The sequence below is a fragment of the Amphiprion ocellaris genome, chromosome 14 (assembly GCF_022539595.1).
Source record: "Amphiprion ocellaris isolate individual 3 ecotype Okinawa chromosome 14, ASM2253959v1, whole genome shotgun sequence".
Taxonomy (NCBI): Eukaryota; Metazoa; Chordata; class Actinopteri; family Pomacentridae; genus Amphiprion; species Amphiprion ocellaris.
Window position 1 is genome coordinate 29182328 of NC_072779.1, and position 16724 is coordinate 29199051.

The following is a 16724-nucleotide window of genomic DNA, read 5'->3' on the forward strand; positions in this document are numbered from 1 at the left end:
GACTCTTAAGACCACAAAAAAATAAATAAATCGAATTAGTCCAGGTGAGCATTTATACTATACTTCAAGAAATTTCTGCCAGGCTGTCAGAAAGAGTTGCTAAATGATCACAAAAAGACACAAAACAACCACACCAAGATGAAAAAGACCACAAAAAGTGAGAAATTATCAGAAAGAGATGCAAAATGATCACAAAGATACACAAAACAATAACAAGATGAAAAAGACCATAGATAACTAGAAAGAGATCCGAACATACCACAAAGAGGAATAACTGACTGAAAAGAGATACAAAATGACCACAAAGTGACAAATCAATCATAAAAACATGAAAAATAAACACAAAAAGAGGAAAAATTACCAGAAAGAGACACAAAACAACCACAACAAAATGAAAAAGACCACAACATGATGCAAAACAACAACTAAAAGAAACGGTTCAAAAGAGATGCAAATGGCCAACAAGAAACACACAAGAAACACTACAAAATGCAGAACAACTATAAAAAGGATTAAAAAAGATAACCACAGTAAGATGTAAACAGACCACAAAAAGACAGAAATGACTTCAGAAAAGATGCAAAATGGTCAAAAAAGAAAGACAAATGATTACTACAAGATACAACAAAGAGCAGAAATAACCACAAAAAAGTAAAAACAGGTGACAAAGACCAAAAAGAAAGGAGGAGAAACCTGAAGGCAACAAGACATACAAAAAAAACACTGTGAATAAAAGAAAAAATGTTTTTAAAAATATTCAAAATTATGCATTTCCTTTGTCTGGAGTTCAACTTTCCTAAAAAAAAAAAAAAAAAAAAATTTAAAAAGACGAAGAAGAATTTTTAGGATCCTATGACCTCCTGGGACCAGTAACATATCATTTTACAGTATCTCTACAGTTTCCATTTCAACACCTATAAGCTGCACATGTTGCTGTTGTTCATTCATCTTTTACACATTTATGCTCATTCAACCTGATTCACAGAAAGCAGTAACACCATGGAATAATGAACATATCTGTTAGCTTCAGCTCTCCATGTCGGACCAATAATCTGCTCTGGTGTTGGATTAGACCTGATCTGGAAGTGGGTTAATGCTGCAAGTTGTCAGGTGAGTCCCTGACCTTCGCCTCGCAGGTTAATAACCTGCAGACGTGAATGAAACGCTGCTGAGTCACACCAGAAAACCTCAAATGAAAAGATACCGTGCATCTCAATATTATGTTTACTACTGATCAGAATCATTTTTAATGCTGCTGCTGATTATAGTTTACACTCTGGTGTAATTTTACAGTTGGACCGGTGGGACTTTGCATGAATCTAATGTTAAAGAGCCTATTCGCTGCTTTAATATCGAGTGTTTATACTTTACATGCATGAATATGCTGTATATAATTTTTCTACATTTATCTTCTTGCTCATTACACAATGTTTTGTGTTTTGTGTTTTCATTTCTGTGCACCAGGAGGAGAAGCACTATTTTGGTTGTATGCAGAGCTTTTAATGACAGTAAAGGCTTCTGATGTTTGATTCAGTGTCTGCAGAGGACAAACTTGTCTCTCCTGCAGAGTTTTGACAGTTTGACTGCAATTTAATGTTCAAATTATAATTATTGTGATAATTATGTCAGTAAATCTTAATGTCTTTTGGAAATGTATCATTTTGTATGAGAACATAATAGTGACATTCAACATTACGAGTTTGGTTCATAACAGCTTGCAGACTAAACTGGAGAACAATCTGATCATTCCATCACTGAATTTGGCTGCTGATCCTGAGGTGTCACACATTACAGTTATTCTCTGTCACTTTGGTGCATTTCTCGAATCATCGTCGACATTTGCAAAACAGGAAGTGCATTTCTCAAAACAATTCGTACAAATAGCAAAACACCATGGATTACCTGCAAAAGCCAGTCTCCTGCTCAAAATCCTTAGTTCATCTCTCAAAAGTAAATATGTGTGTCAGTGAACATGTCAGTGGCATCAGAATGACAAGTCCTTGTACATTGTGTGTGGATAAAACAGTCAGATTACTGAGTCATGTTGTCATCATAACAGTGTATCTGGAGGGATGTTCTGATGGAAACTATGGCTAAATTTACAATTATTGTAAATTGTAAGTTCCACCTTAGGAGATTGATTGCAAGAGACTGGACAAGATTCACGTTTACGTTTTTCCTGTTTGTACTGTAATTTATTGACAGACCTCGTCATTACGATACAGAAAGGAAAACAGCTGCTTAGCACAAAGAAAAAAACAAAAAAAAACAAAGTAGAAATGTGAACATAGACAATCTCCTGAGGGAAAACTGTACATGCAGTGCTGTAGGAATTCCAGTTCAGTCTTCCTACTCCTCCTGATGTTCCTGTCTGTTGGGACACAAATTCTCATCCACATCACAAATATCTTCTCTTGTGTCTTTGAGCGATTTCAGAAAAGTTTAACCCTTCACACATTTCCCTTCATTAGAGAAAGTCAACATTCACCTAGGAGCAATTTACCAATTCAGGACAGATTTAGAAAAAAGTCTAATGGAAATGTATAGAAACATCCTTGACATATTCTGACAACTTGTTCAACCATTTTGCATTTAAACTTATGTGATGAACTAATGCCTAAATGTTGTGGAGGGTGAGACTGTTCAACAGAGACCCATTATAATACATTTAGATCAATGTGACATAAGCAGTTGATAATGTAGGAAACAGCAGAGAATTGAACATAATCATTTGCATGGATGAACCAAAGCATTTGCAACTTGTTCAAAGAAATGAGAAACTGCTTTTTTGATGTGCACAAGTGACACAATGATGTGAAGATTGAACAAGTAGTTTTGAGGATTTTAATTCTGATCTGAGAAATGTACCAAAGCGACTGAGAAAAACTGCAAACTATCCTTGTTCTGCTTCACTGTCAGTTTAATGACTAGAAAGCTCAACCTCCATAAGAAGAGGACTATTTCTACTCAGTCAATTAAAAGACAAAAATTATATTTCAAACAACTGAAGTAACTGAAGAAAAAGATTTAATAAAACTACTTTAGGATAATTTATTTATTGAATAATACCACCAAACAAATGGTAGCAAATGGTTGCAGAACAGTCAAAATCAAACAAGGCAAATTTTTTAAAAATAAAATTCTAAAAGACTACACAAAACAAGCAGATAACGATGAGAATGAAATATTAATTTTAAAAAAATAAATTAAGGGATAAAAACATTAAGATACACAACAAAATTATAGAAGTTATGAGGCACACCATAAAGGTCAAACTAAACAGACATTTTTTAGTATTTGTTTAAAACTATAAATATCTTCTACAATCAGTAATTTAACACACTTTCTGATCATGCTGCAAATTTATTGGAAAAGCATTTTCATTATTTTCTGGGAACTGTTGTGAACCTTATCCACCCATATCTGTTTTTTTTTTTTTTTTAAATCAAGAACCACTTTATATTTTGCAAACATGTATTTTAAAAATGTCTTTTTAGTTTGAAATGGCGATTGCAAAAAAGTTAATCTTGCAAGTGTGAAAATGAACCGTACAGCAGTGAAGCCAGTTAATTATAAAAGCATGCATTAGTCATTAGCCAGAATCTGTACTTCTGTTTATCATAATGGAGCTGTAGAACAACTTCTGTGACACAGAAACATTAAACATCAAAGTTAAATACAGTTAAAAACTTTCCTCCTTAACTGTATATTACCACTTTATGTGAAACACTAGAATTACTGTTTTGTGGCTTCATCTCTGTCCAGACTTTGATCGTTCACCTTTTAGATGCAATAACAGAATCACTTCTTTATTTTATCCTGTGAGACTTTAGTGTGAAATTTGATCAGAATTAGTGCATGAATTCACCTGAAATGTGTTTTGTGAGCGAACACTGACTTCGACAGAACCAACAGAGAAGAGAAGCAATCGTAACAAGTTTAAAAAGTCCACAATATGATGGAAACTGACCAGAAAGAGATGCTAAAGATCACAAAAAACCCACCAAATATCTAATCAGTCTGAGTGATTACATGTTCCTGATTGAAGAAATGAATGCCGGATGTTTAAAAAGATGGTCAGACTCAAAAGCACAATGCATTCAGCCTTGGTTTGCTTATTTGGATGTACAATAACCATAAATTTGTTAAATTTTTAACCCAGCAGTGAAACTAGATGAGAAAAATCTGCATCTAAAGAAGTAGATCCTAAAGAACAGCATGTCTACAATAAAAAGATTTATTTTTGCTAAATCCTAAGAGGATATAAAGAAGTTATAAGCCTTACAGTGCAAAAGATGGATTCTAGAATCAGTATGTAGCCTGTACACAGACATCAGGGCTAGATGTTGCATGAACAAACTTCAGTTTTGTGTTGCAGCTGCAGGTCTGCAGCCTCATATCACTGGTGCTGTCTAAAAGCAGGTATCTGCAGAGAAGTTGAGACGGTAATCCTTTAAGAGGATCAGGTCTGAGACGCAGGGGGAGGATTCAGGATCCACTAACCGTCCGCTGTGGACGCCACATGGCATTTCTGTCATGTTGGCACAGTGAGCGTGTTGGAAATCTGCTGAGCTGTCTGCGCGTTGTGGCGTCTTTATGGCACATAAACGCTGATGGTGGCATCTTGCGACTGATGGAGCAGCTTCTCATGTATCCTGAGTGCGAGGACGACTGACAGGAGGAGGAGTCAAGGTGAGACGCAAACCCAGAGCCTCTATGCAGGACGCTTAGCTTTGTATTAATGACACACTTCTGGGCCAATAATACTAGTCTGACATTACAAAGCATCCAAAGTTTGTTGGTCTAGTGTCATTTTTATCCAAGTTAAAATATAGTAGAACCTGTTCAAAACTTTTAAGTTTGTTACTAATTAGGTAACAGTTGATTTTTTTTAGCAATTAATATTGTTTATAACACTGCAAAGAAATTGTTTGCATGTATAAAAACATTTTAAGTTCTTTTAACTGCATAAAATTACATATTTTACATTGTCACATGTGTATTTTACTAATAGGGGTTGTCCGATTATCGACCTGTTCAATTATCAGATCCAATACTCAGCATTTTTCTCATTATTAGTATCTAATCTTTCTTTAGCCAATTTCTGATAAAAAAAAAACTATTTTATTTAAAAATGTGTAACTTTGGTTCTAATACAGCCACATCTCTCCAAATGTAGTCACGCCAGTAGTCACATTATCAGTAATAGTCTATAAATACTGGGAACAAATGGTGAAAAGTTTCTTTTATTTAAACGTATATTAAATGCAAGTAAACAAAGTCATTTCAAGGATGTTTTGTGTCAAAGTTTGCATCAGTCTACATTTAAATTTTTGTCGTATGTTCCAAAAATCTGTTTTCAGTCTCCTTGATTACTAATAATCATTATCAACCCTGAAAAACATATCAGTGGATCCTTATTTACTATATATTCATTAATCAGCCTCCACTTTTAAGTACAATCAAGTGGAATTATAGTTCTTTACAAAGCATTACATCTGTTCATAACACACAGTGTTAAATGTGATATGAACATTCTTTCATACAATAAATGTGTGACAATTTTAGGGTAAAACTAGTTTTGGAACAAACACTGTGTCAAATACGCATGTTTTAGTTCATGCAATAAACCCAACTGCAATATAAAAAACAGAACATTTCATTGCATTGGAATAAACCACTAGTACTGGGTAAGTTTAACCCAGTACTGCAAAAGGTCAAATTATACATTTGGTGATTAAAGAATTCACTTTCAAAAGCTGCTCAGCTGCATCTTTTCTTAATTGTAATGTCATGTGAAAAAGCCAAACCTCCTTATTGCAGATCTCAAGCATTTAGAAAATGTGCATATTTCCTCTCAGATTTTTAGTTTGAAACACTGTTTGACATTATTCGTAGACAGCAACGCCTCCGACATGGTTGAGGCTTTTTTTTACTTCCAAAATGTGAACTATGAACTCCTACGACCACCAAATCGTAATTATTCCCTAATGATGATTTTAAATAATGTCATGGCCAAGATGACTTGTATTCTTGTTTTCTATCAGCTTCAGTAACATAGTTGAGATGCATGATTCCTAGAATATATCCCAAAACACAGATTTGTGTGACATATTGTGAATGTGCAGAAATGTTTGAACGTGTGCAGAAATCTTGCTGAATGACATAAAAGCTGTTAAAGTGAATAGAAAGTATTTGAATAAGCGTCATTGCTCAATTTAGTTTGTTACCTCCCCAAAAGAAAAGGCACAACTTCAGTTTTGTGTTGCAGCTGCAGGTCTGCAGCCTCATATCACTGGTGCTGTCTAAAAGCAGGTATCTGCAGAGAAGTTGAGACGGTAATCCTTTAAGAGGATCAGGTCTGAGACGCAGGGGGAGGATTCAGGATCCACTAACCGTCCGCTGTGGACGCCACATGGCATTTCTGTCATGTTGGCACAGTGAGCGTGTTGGAAATCTGCTGAGCTGTCTGCGCGTTGTGGCGTCTTTATGGCACATAAACGGTGATGGTGGCATCCTGCGACTGATGGAGCAGCTTCTCATGTATCCTGAGTGCGAGGACGACTGACAGGAGGAGGAGTCAAGGTGAGACGCAAACCCAGAGCCTCTATGCAGGACGCTTAGCTTTGTATTAATGACACACTTCTGGGCCAATAATACTAGTCTGACATTACAAAGCATCCAAAGTTTGTTGGTCTAGTGTCATTTTTATCCAAGTTAAAATATAGTAGAACCTGTTCAAAACTTTTAAGTTTGTTACTAATTAGGTAACAGATGATTTTTTTTAGCAATTAATATTGTTTATAACACTGCAAAGAAATTGTTTGCATGTATAAAAACATTTTAAGTTCTTTTAACTGCATAAAATTACATATTTTACATTTTCACGTGTATTTTGCTAATAGGGGTTGTCCGATTATCGACCTGTTCAATTATCAGATCCAATACTCAGCATTTTTCTCATTATTAGTATCTAATCTTTCTTTAGCCAATTTCTGATAAAAAAAAAAACTATTTTATTTAAAAATGTGTAACTTTGGTTCTAATACAGCCACATCTCTCCAAATGTAGTCATGCCAGTAGTCACATTATCAGTAATAGTCTATAAATACTGGGAACAAATGGTGAAAAGTTTCTTTTATTTAAACGTATATTAAATGCAAGTAAACAAAGTCATTTCAAGGATGTTTTGTGTCAAAGTTTGCATCAGTCTACATTTAAATTTTTGTCGTATGTTCCAAAAATCTGTTTTCAGTCTCCTTGATTACTAATTATCATTATCAACCCTGAAAAACATATCAGTGGATCCTTATTTACTATATTGTCATTAATCAGCCTCCACTTTTAAGTACAATCAAGTGGAATTATAGTTCTTTACAAAGCATTACATCTGTTCATAACACACAGTGTTAAATGTGATATGAACATTCTTTCATACAATAAATGTGTGACAATTTTAGGGTAAAACTAGTTTTGGAACAAACACTGTGTCAAATACGCATGTTTTAGTTCATGCAATAAACCCAACTGCAATATAAAAAACAGAACATTTCATTGCATTGGAATAAACCACTAGTACTGGGTAAGTTTAACCCAGTACTGCAAAAGGTCAAATTATACACTTGGTGATTAAAGAATTCACTTTCAAAAGCTGCTCAGCTGCATCTTTTCATAATTGTAATGTCATGTGAAAAAGCCAAACAAAAAATAAGACAGACCAATAAATCATGCTTGTATGTGTCTATAATAGTAAGTTAATTATTATTAAAATAGAGTGACTGGAAGCCTCACTCCATTTTATATCATTTTATTTAGCATTGTCATCCAGTGCCTGAATTTTGCGTTTTTCTTTACATAAATAAAGGGTTTTCAAAATATTTGGTGCAAAAGAGGCACAAAATGGTGCATGAAATTCACCAGAATGCAGTAAATGAAGAGTGTGACACTTAAATTTCAAATGTGATAATGCTGATACATGTTATATGACAACTGACTATGAATAAAATGAAACCACTCCAATGTAAAGTGGGAACCAAGCTCAGTCTGTGGTGGTAAAATCACCTCCTTCCTCCCACACAGACAACGATGCCAGTGCTTGAGGTGACCTGCAGCCTGATTGGCTGGTTGTGTCTCTACCTGTTGCTCTGTTGCACCTTCAGCAAGCGGACGCCTGAGTGGAACTGCCGTCTGGTCACGTTGTCCCACGGCGTCCTCATAGTGCTGCTGACGGCGTATGTGGTCTTCGTGGACGGACCCTGGCCCCTCACTCATGCAGGTTGGTGGGAAGATAAAGACCCGTGCTAATTTTAGAGGGCTGCTCTCCTGCCTGAGGGTTGAACAAGATCAGTAACACAGGAAATGTCAAAGATGAATCCACATAAATAATCAGCAATTAGACTGAATGAGAAGTGTAAGGGCAAAGTGATTTGGTCAGTAATAAAGCTGAGAACACCAATGAATTAATTTAACCATCTACTTATTTAATGAGCTCTAATTCATTCTAATGTAATGAATGAACGAATAAATCAAGCTGAGAGAAACAAATACACTATTTATTTTCTGCCACTGAGTTGTCTGTGTAGTTTCTCATTCATCCAGGTCATGGTTATCCAAAGTTGTTTAAATCAGTCCAACTGGACTTTAAGAAGGTTCCTTGAAGATGTCGGTGAAACTCGCACTTCAACGACCCCCATTGTCACTCCCTGGCTCCCAACGACCATCGTTGAGGAGCCAGACGGGTCTTGGCAATGGTCTTCGGAATACGAACAGCACTGACCACACCTCAGGTTATAAGCTGATGCAACATCAACCACCACCAGAACTGAAGATGCCTCTTGGATGAGAGGTGAAACGTCTTCAAGGAACCTTCTTAAAGTCCAATTGGATTGATTTAAACAACTTTGCCACTGAGTTAAAAAAAAAAAAAAAACGTTGAATGTTCAGTAGAAACTTCAGTCTAATCCAGTGAAAAAAGAGCAATTGGTGAAGGAATCTACAAAATTTAAAGCCTCACAGCTGAAAAAAAACATTTGAAATTGAATTTTAGGACTACAAGATGCCATGAACCTGATAGAAGTTTTCACCTTATTATAGAATAACCCCCTTTATAAGGTTGTAATCACAGACGGTCAAACTCTATGTAACATTACCTGTAGATTTCTTAATGAGAGGTTTTGAAGTTCAGTGTGGGGACTCCAACTGTCGTCATCTTGGCAGTGTACACGGCAGAATGCTTTAGCTGGACTGGAAGTTTGCTCAAAAAGAATATTTCAGATCTTCACATCTGTCATTCTACCAGGACAAATCATGTCAGTATTATCATCCACATGCATTGGATTTCTCATGTCAGATATATACAGGTACATGTGAATTGTGGAAATCTGCAGCTCAGTTATGATTAGTTGCAATTCCAGGTTCGGACTTAATTCAAATTTGATGTAATTCTAGATCAAAATATCTTAAACTCTTATCAATTCAAGATACCTAAACTGTCATGGTCAAGAAAACTTCAACTAAGAGTTAGTCATAATGAGGTTGTAAATATCTTGAACGTGAATTCTACCTTGGAAAAATTTAGGTGCTGATATTTCCCATTAGAGATTTGATTAGGTCAAATGTCCGCAGTTTTTGGTATTCCTGTGTTGGCTTTATTTTTCTAGCACCAGATGTTTCAGATCGGCTATAATCAGATTGTGCATAAAAACTGGATAGCTCAGTGACTAACACCTCTGGCTTTTGCACAGCAGATTGGTGGTTTAAATTCCGGTCAGGGCACAGTTGTCCAGTGAAGACCCTTAGGCAAGGTCCTAAGTGCTGCCCCACCCACCTACCTTATGTTGTATCTACTCTCAGATGTACATTGCTTTAGATAAAAGTGTCTTCTAAATGAAATTGTAGAACTGTAGAAAAGACTGCTCTCGTGAATGTTGTTAGGGAATTCTGCAATGTTGAGAGACGAATGAGGAGGCAGACTCAGAGACACTTTAGAGACTCAGATGGCTTATATTGAGAATAAGGTTTACTGATATCAGGAGGAGTGATAGGAGCAACACAGTGATGTGAGCACTGGCAGCATCAATTCTGAGGATTCTCTTCGACCTTGGGTATATACTGAGTTGGGAGGAATGCCATATTTAGATTACAGCCCTATATGGAGACAACTCCATAACGTCAGACTAAACAATATCTAATCTTAATCAAGTCATGTTTTTTCTACAGCAGTTGTCTCTCTCATGTATCTTCTTTTCTAGCATCTGCCTTTCTCAGGGTCATATTAGATATAGAGAGGGCCTGAATGTGCTCCCAGCCTTCGTTAGGGAGAAGCAAATAGGAACAGGTGACAACCTGTAGGATAATTTGAGGTGATCTATAGGTTCTACAACTTCATTTAAGGTGACTATAGTTGACAGATGCAACCTGCATGATATTCTGGGATGTCTTCAGCTAACAGTTTCGAAGAAATACCTCAATAAGGGGAAAGAGAGTAATTTTTCCTTCACAAATGTGACGTCACCTTGAAGTTTGTGTGCTACCATTTTGAAACCATGAGTGTGGAATTAGGCCATGCGCCTTTTCGTCTCTGGAAACCAGGCATAGTGAGCAAGCTGATGTGACTCATGGACACTTTACAATGTCATATGGTAGCCACTGTCAATCAAAAGGTAGCCCCACCCCCAAACATACCCTGCTTTATTGTCTATTTTCCTCTATACTGGAGCATCTGTTACAAAATGAACATCATGCTGTATTAAAAGAGATTTCAAACTAATGATTTAGGCCATGAATTCATTCAAAAAATGTCTACTGAGGTAATAAATCACATCAGAAGAAGGGTCATAGACTCATAGACTTCTATACAATTTGACTTCTTTTTGCAACCAGTAAAGTCGCCCCATGCTGGCTGTTAGAAAGAATGCAGGTTTTAAGACTTTTCAGACTTGTTATGTGAAACCATAAGTCCATGTGGTGTTTCCATTTTGCTCTGTTGTTCAAAGTGGCCAAACTATTAACAAATACTGATGTTAAATGAGCAAGATGAGTTATTTAATTAGCTACAAATCATTAAGAACTCAGTGTTTTTGCTTGTGTGACCGTGTTCTTATCTGTTCCTTAGGTACAGAGAACACTGAGATGCAGACCTTCGCCCTGGCCGTCTGCCTCGGCTACTTCTTCTTTGATATCGGGTGGTGTGTTTGCTACCGGACTGAGGGCCCCGTTATGATGGCGCACCACGCTGCCAGCATCGCCGGCATCCTGCTGGCGCTGTTCATGGGAGAATCAGGCTGTGAAACCTGCGGGGTGATCTTCGGCAGCGAGCTCACCAATCCCCTGCTGCAGACCCGCTGGTTCCTCCGGCAGCTCGGCCTCTACGACAGCCTGCTGGGCGACGCCGTGGACCTGCTTTTCATTGTACTGTTCGCCACTGTGCGAGTAGGTGTCGGCACAGTGATGTTTTACTGCGAGCTCACCTCCCCCAGGACCTCACTGATTATGAAGCTCGGCGGCGTGGCCATGTACGGACTAGCCTGGGTGTTCATGGTGGACATAGCCAGATTTGGCTACAAGAAAAGTAGGGCCAAGTATAAAAAGTGGATGGAGAACCACAAGCTCAAAGAAAACAACACTCAGAAAGTGGACGGACACTTGGACAAAAGCGACTGAAGGAGGTCATTGCAACCTTACAGGGAGCTTATCTGCTGTGTCTGTGTAAACTCAGGCTTCTACTGCTTGAAGGTGCTTTGTACAGCAGCATCTGACAAAAAATAATAAATCATTATTACATATTTTCAGTGTCTGTCATTATTATCCAGATTAAGGTGTAGTACAGAAATTCTGTCTCCCCCTTCTGGCCATGAGAGTAAATTGCATTAGCTCTCGATATACATTTACATGTTTTTGCTGTCAAATGCTTTCTTCTTTGGATTGTAATCCTTCTTCTGAAAGCAAAGTTTCTTTTTTTATCTTTAGAATTAGAAATCGTGGATAGTTGTTTGGATTTCTTACAATATAGGCTTCAAAATACTCCAAGGGTGATTTCAAATATCCATAGTACCATAACTGTGTAGCTGCCAGAAATCCCAATACATAGTAGGTCAAACATGATATGTCAAACACACCAGGATGTCCGTGTACATGTGATTATATTTTGCGGTATGCAAGACAGGTTGTTCCTTTGCACAGCAGAAAAAATGTTACTGTGTTGTTGTGGAAAAATGTCTTCACAACTTGAGGCTTCTCCAGTTCTGGCTCTAAGTTCTGATTGCTAAAAGTTTACAAGTCCAAAAATAATAACTGCCTAAGTCTCTCCAATACAGGCAGAAAAAAGTCTAAGAGTCAATCTTCAGATTCAAAGAAGATGTGTTTTATTCCTCCACGTACAGGTCAAACACACTGAGAGATACCCCGGGGTATGTCTGAAGACCCTACCTGATGCACTGGCTTTTATACTATTTGGCTCTGGGGCTTTCCACGCCCCAGGCCCATCCTTCTTTTTGTGACAGGCCTCCTACCATTATAACATAGGTTTCGATTCTAATAGTGTCTGGGCTTCTCGGTACTTTCCAAAAAATAATGAGGGATGGGCAGTTTCGCCAGGTGCAGGTAGCCCTCCCTTCTCTGGCTCCAAGCCCATCCTCATCAACCTTTTTTTATTCATCTTTTACAGTGCATCATCTTTTCTTAGGTACATTGGGTTACACTGACCCAGGTCACGGTGACCCAGGAGCGCATCATCAGAGTGCATCAGATCTTCATCAGGGCATCTCTTGGTCACAATCTCATCATCATCCCATTTTAATGACAAAAAGTAGCAACATGTGTATACTGGAGCTGGCAGCGCCAGGCACCGTAATGAGTTGCACCTGCTGAGGTGATAAAAACAACATACCAAGCTGGCACAGGTCACAGTGACCTGTACATCTTTATACACAGGAGTTCGTGTGCTTAATGCTCAGAAGCTACCTTCTATATTAATAACTAAATAACTGATTAATGGTTAAATATTGTAAATTATTTTAATGGTTAAATATTGTAGATCATTGACATTGATGATACTTATTAGGATCACACATAATGATTATGATACTTATTAAGATCACACATAATGATTATTGAGATTGTACCACTACATTCCCCCCTTTGGTCCTGAAAGGACCACACACTAAAACAACAACAATCATGATAATAATGTATTAGAGTAATATGGGGTTACATCGGAAAGCCTCACATCAGAACCATTGATACCTTATACCCAGACAATGAGGATCACGTGTTGACAGATGCCCCAGCCGCAAAAGCAGCCAGACGCCACTGCCAAAGTACCCCAGGGACTAGCCCATCCTGAGGACTTAGTGATCATCCTTGCCGGGCCCCTAGCTGACCCCATGACATGGCAAGGGAAACGTCCTCCCCCTTAGGTAATGGGAAGGTAAAACCCACACCAGGTGACAGGGACAGCAAGCGTTTCTTACTTAACCCAAACGATGAGGCATAATTCAAACATTAATTACACCAAAGTTGAATGTGCGATACAGAGCTCTTGGTCTTAATGCCGTTCCCTGACAACAACAGAGTGTTCAGTCAGCTCACGCAGAAAAGACTCCTACCTCACCCTGACCCAGCTTTTTATACTCTAACAGTGTTGTGCAACCATCTAGGTTACGTTGTTTGGGCGCGTCTTCCTCGTTGTATGCAGCTTCTCTGTCTCGTCCGTGGTGCGTCCTGTTGCTGTTCTCAGGCCAACACTAAACAGCAGAAGCCACCGTTGCACGCGCATCGGTGTCATCTTCATCCATCCAGGTGTCATTGGAATCCTGTCTGCTCAGCAGGAGAAGCATCTGCATCTGCGGTTCCCCTTGTGGGTGTTGGGGCCCCAAGGCAGTATGGATCATCCTGGTACAGAGAGATCTAGCACATGGTATACAGCAACAGCCAATAACAACAAGCAAGGCAATAGCAATCAAAGCACTCATAAGAAAACTTTGCACCAGTCCACCCCACTTACCAAACCAAGCATCCAGCCAACCTTGGAAAGGATCTTTTATTCCAGAATGTTCCTTAAGCTCATTGGACAATGATCTAAGACCAGCCAGTGCTTTGGACACAGAACCATCAGGGGCGGTGTTATTTGGGATGAAAGTACAGCATTGATCGCCAAACATAGCACAAACCCCGCCCTGTTCTGCTAGTAAGAAATCAACAGCCATTCTAGTCTGGTATGTCATTAGGGAGGTGGCGTGCAATTGTTCAGCTACACCCTGAATGGCATCTCTGGTGAGGTTGGTAAGCCTCTGAACATTATAATGAATGTAATTAATTCTGTCCACATTCTTATTGGGGGTAATCCAAAGAAAGATTGATTCCCATACTGCTGCAACTTGGTTTGCCAATTTGTATTCATTAGGTACACCTCTGGGAATTCCAATAGCATCAATGTACACCGGGCTGTTATGTTCCAAATTAAAGGTGTCTGGATTAAAGAGAGTTGCTGACCTTTTTCTTCTGCTCGCGAGGGAGTGAGATGTTGCATGCAGCTCTGCAACTATGGGAGCAGTGAGTGAGAAGTGTTTAACAGGCATTACTAGGTTAACGATGGTGCATGTCCCAGTCCAACTAATGGGGAGTGTTCCTCTAAGGATCTGGCCATCACAGTACCACCAACAGTCACTTCTGGCCACTAGGAATGAGGAACAGTTAGCGTAAGTACTAACATCTACAGTGGAATTACACCAGGAGGACGGAATTTGTCCTACATCAGGACCAGTGCCAGATCTAGTGATGCAGGTGTGATTGCCACTAATGGGTGTGAATACAGGAGGTAATGCCGCTTTTCTGGTCATGGGGAAATATTGCTCTAGCAAGGTACAATTGCCTACAGGATTCTCATTAGTATGGATGTCAAGCATACACCAGAAATCAGTGGTTGTAAGTGGAGAGGGAACCGTCCTCAAAGTAGGTCTAGCTGTGCTGCACATTACACAATCAGTCATATCGAGAGAAGATATCAGATCAAGCCACAAATTTGTATCCGTATAACCAGTTTCCATCGTTAGCAACTGCGTCTTAGTCAAAGAGGTATAATCAAATGCAATGACAGCTTTGTCTCCCCGCGGAGAGGGGGTAGATGTTGGAACATGAGAGGAGGTGTTACTAGTAATGGGATCGATAAAAACAATGGATAGCCGTCCCGTGGTATCCGTCCCTCTCTGATCCACACCTAGCACTAAATTCAGCTTGTTGTAGTGATGCGCTAGGCCAGGTTTGACAGTTAAGAGTAATAGGTTATGACCTCTAGTGGGGATATGATTATCTAAATGACCTCTGACCAAACTAATGCTGGCTTGCATTTGCTTGGCAGACTGGTCTGTAGGGTTGGCAACGTATGACGTACTCGTAGAAGTAGACCAGTAAATCTTACTCCACGAGGAACACTTGTGTGATCCATTGTCAACACACATATATAGGATGTATCTATTCCAACCAACTGGCGGGCCTGTACAGCGTATTACTCTACAGAGGCCAAATTGAAAAGTAGTGTGCGTATTCTTGACGTAGTTCAATGTTAGTCCAGAGTCAGTCTTTACCATGTGTGTATAATTAGAAGGAAGATTAGAGATCCCAGTAATGCGGACCGAACGCCTATGACGAGGACGGGTGTTTGCCGTTGCCATGTTGGGTGGTTTATTCCTATGTATTATCGCAAAAATACGAGTGGTGGGAGTAATGATAGAGCAACTATAATAACCTTTGTCCTTACTTCCAAGTTTAATTGATACACCTGTAGGAGTCAGTTCACCTTTCTGATTAGTCTGATATGGTCCTTTCTGCAGGGGAGTTTTGTCTGTGGCCCAATACACAGCTCTAGAAGGAGTCACCCAGGGTAAGATTCTCTCACCCCGTCTGTAATCATGTTTTCTTACAGAGACATACCAGGCCTGTGAGGCAGGAGGTGGACTACACCTGAAACTGCCCTTAATCATGTAGACGTCCTGTACAGTATCAGCACTTCTATGTGGATAGGTATTCCTTTTAGTCCTTTGTGTTGTGGTATCCGGCGGGCTGGATTCCTGGTCCGGCAAGGGAGATTCACAAAAAATCATGATTATGGTTATTACAGTCGCAGCAATTAGCGCAAATGAAGCCGACATTCTACATTCTTTAGCCATTTTGTTAAAACCTTAACTTTGAATCACAGCCCTCTGTTGGGCAACTTACAATGTGATGTCCACAGGGAAAATCTCCTTCCCAGTGTTTATATAGTGTTAAGCAACCTAATTTAAATTCAGTACAAGAGTTGGTTATCGTGTAAAATCTGGTTCTGTCACACAATTGAACCGACACTTCGTGTATGCAATTCTATATAGTTATCACTATGGTTTTCCAATTATAACTCTCTCCTTGGTTAAATGTCACTTTGTCTGACCACAGTCTATGTTTGTCCATGAATTATTCTCAGGCTATTTTATTTGTTCCAGGGTTCTTTGAGGTTCCTATGTCGGAGTACTCATGCTCCAGTGGAACCAGGTGTCACCTTTTCCCTTAAGTCTCACTGCGTGAGAAGTTCTCTCAGTAACCTGGAATAGTCCTGTCCAGCGAGGCTCAGACCACTTCCTTTTCAGGACCTCGAGGAGTTCCCACTCAACCGAGTGCGCCTCTGATTGCGTTGCTCGTTCTTTATCCTTATCTGCAATCTGTTGTGAGAAAGCTGAGACAAGTGCTGTTAGTTG

General features: G+C 39.0%; 1 protein-coding gene across 2 annotated transcripts; it reads left to right on the forward strand.

The window, feature by feature from the left end:
* The first annotated feature begins 4511 nt into the window (after window positions 1–4511).
* On the forward strand, window positions 4512–11783 carry tlcd5b (TLC domain containing 5b). Of its 2 annotated transcripts, none has more exons than XM_023273632.3 (3): window positions 4512–4692; window positions 8080–8275; window positions 11114–11783. In XM_023273632.3, the coding sequence occupies exons 2-3, from the start codon at window positions 8086–8088 to the stop codon at window positions 11659–11661; spliced, it is 738 nt and encodes a 245-aa protein (XP_023129400.1). In that variant the 5' UTR covers window positions 4512–4692; window positions 8080–8085; the 3' UTR covers window positions 11662–11783. The 2 variants fall into 2 exon arrangements, with proteins under 2 accessions (XP_023129400.1, XP_054873352.1); XM_055017377.1 differs by lacking the exon at window positions 4512–4692 and adding an exon at window positions 6388–6585.
* Window positions 11784–16724: the final 4941 nt, after the last annotated feature.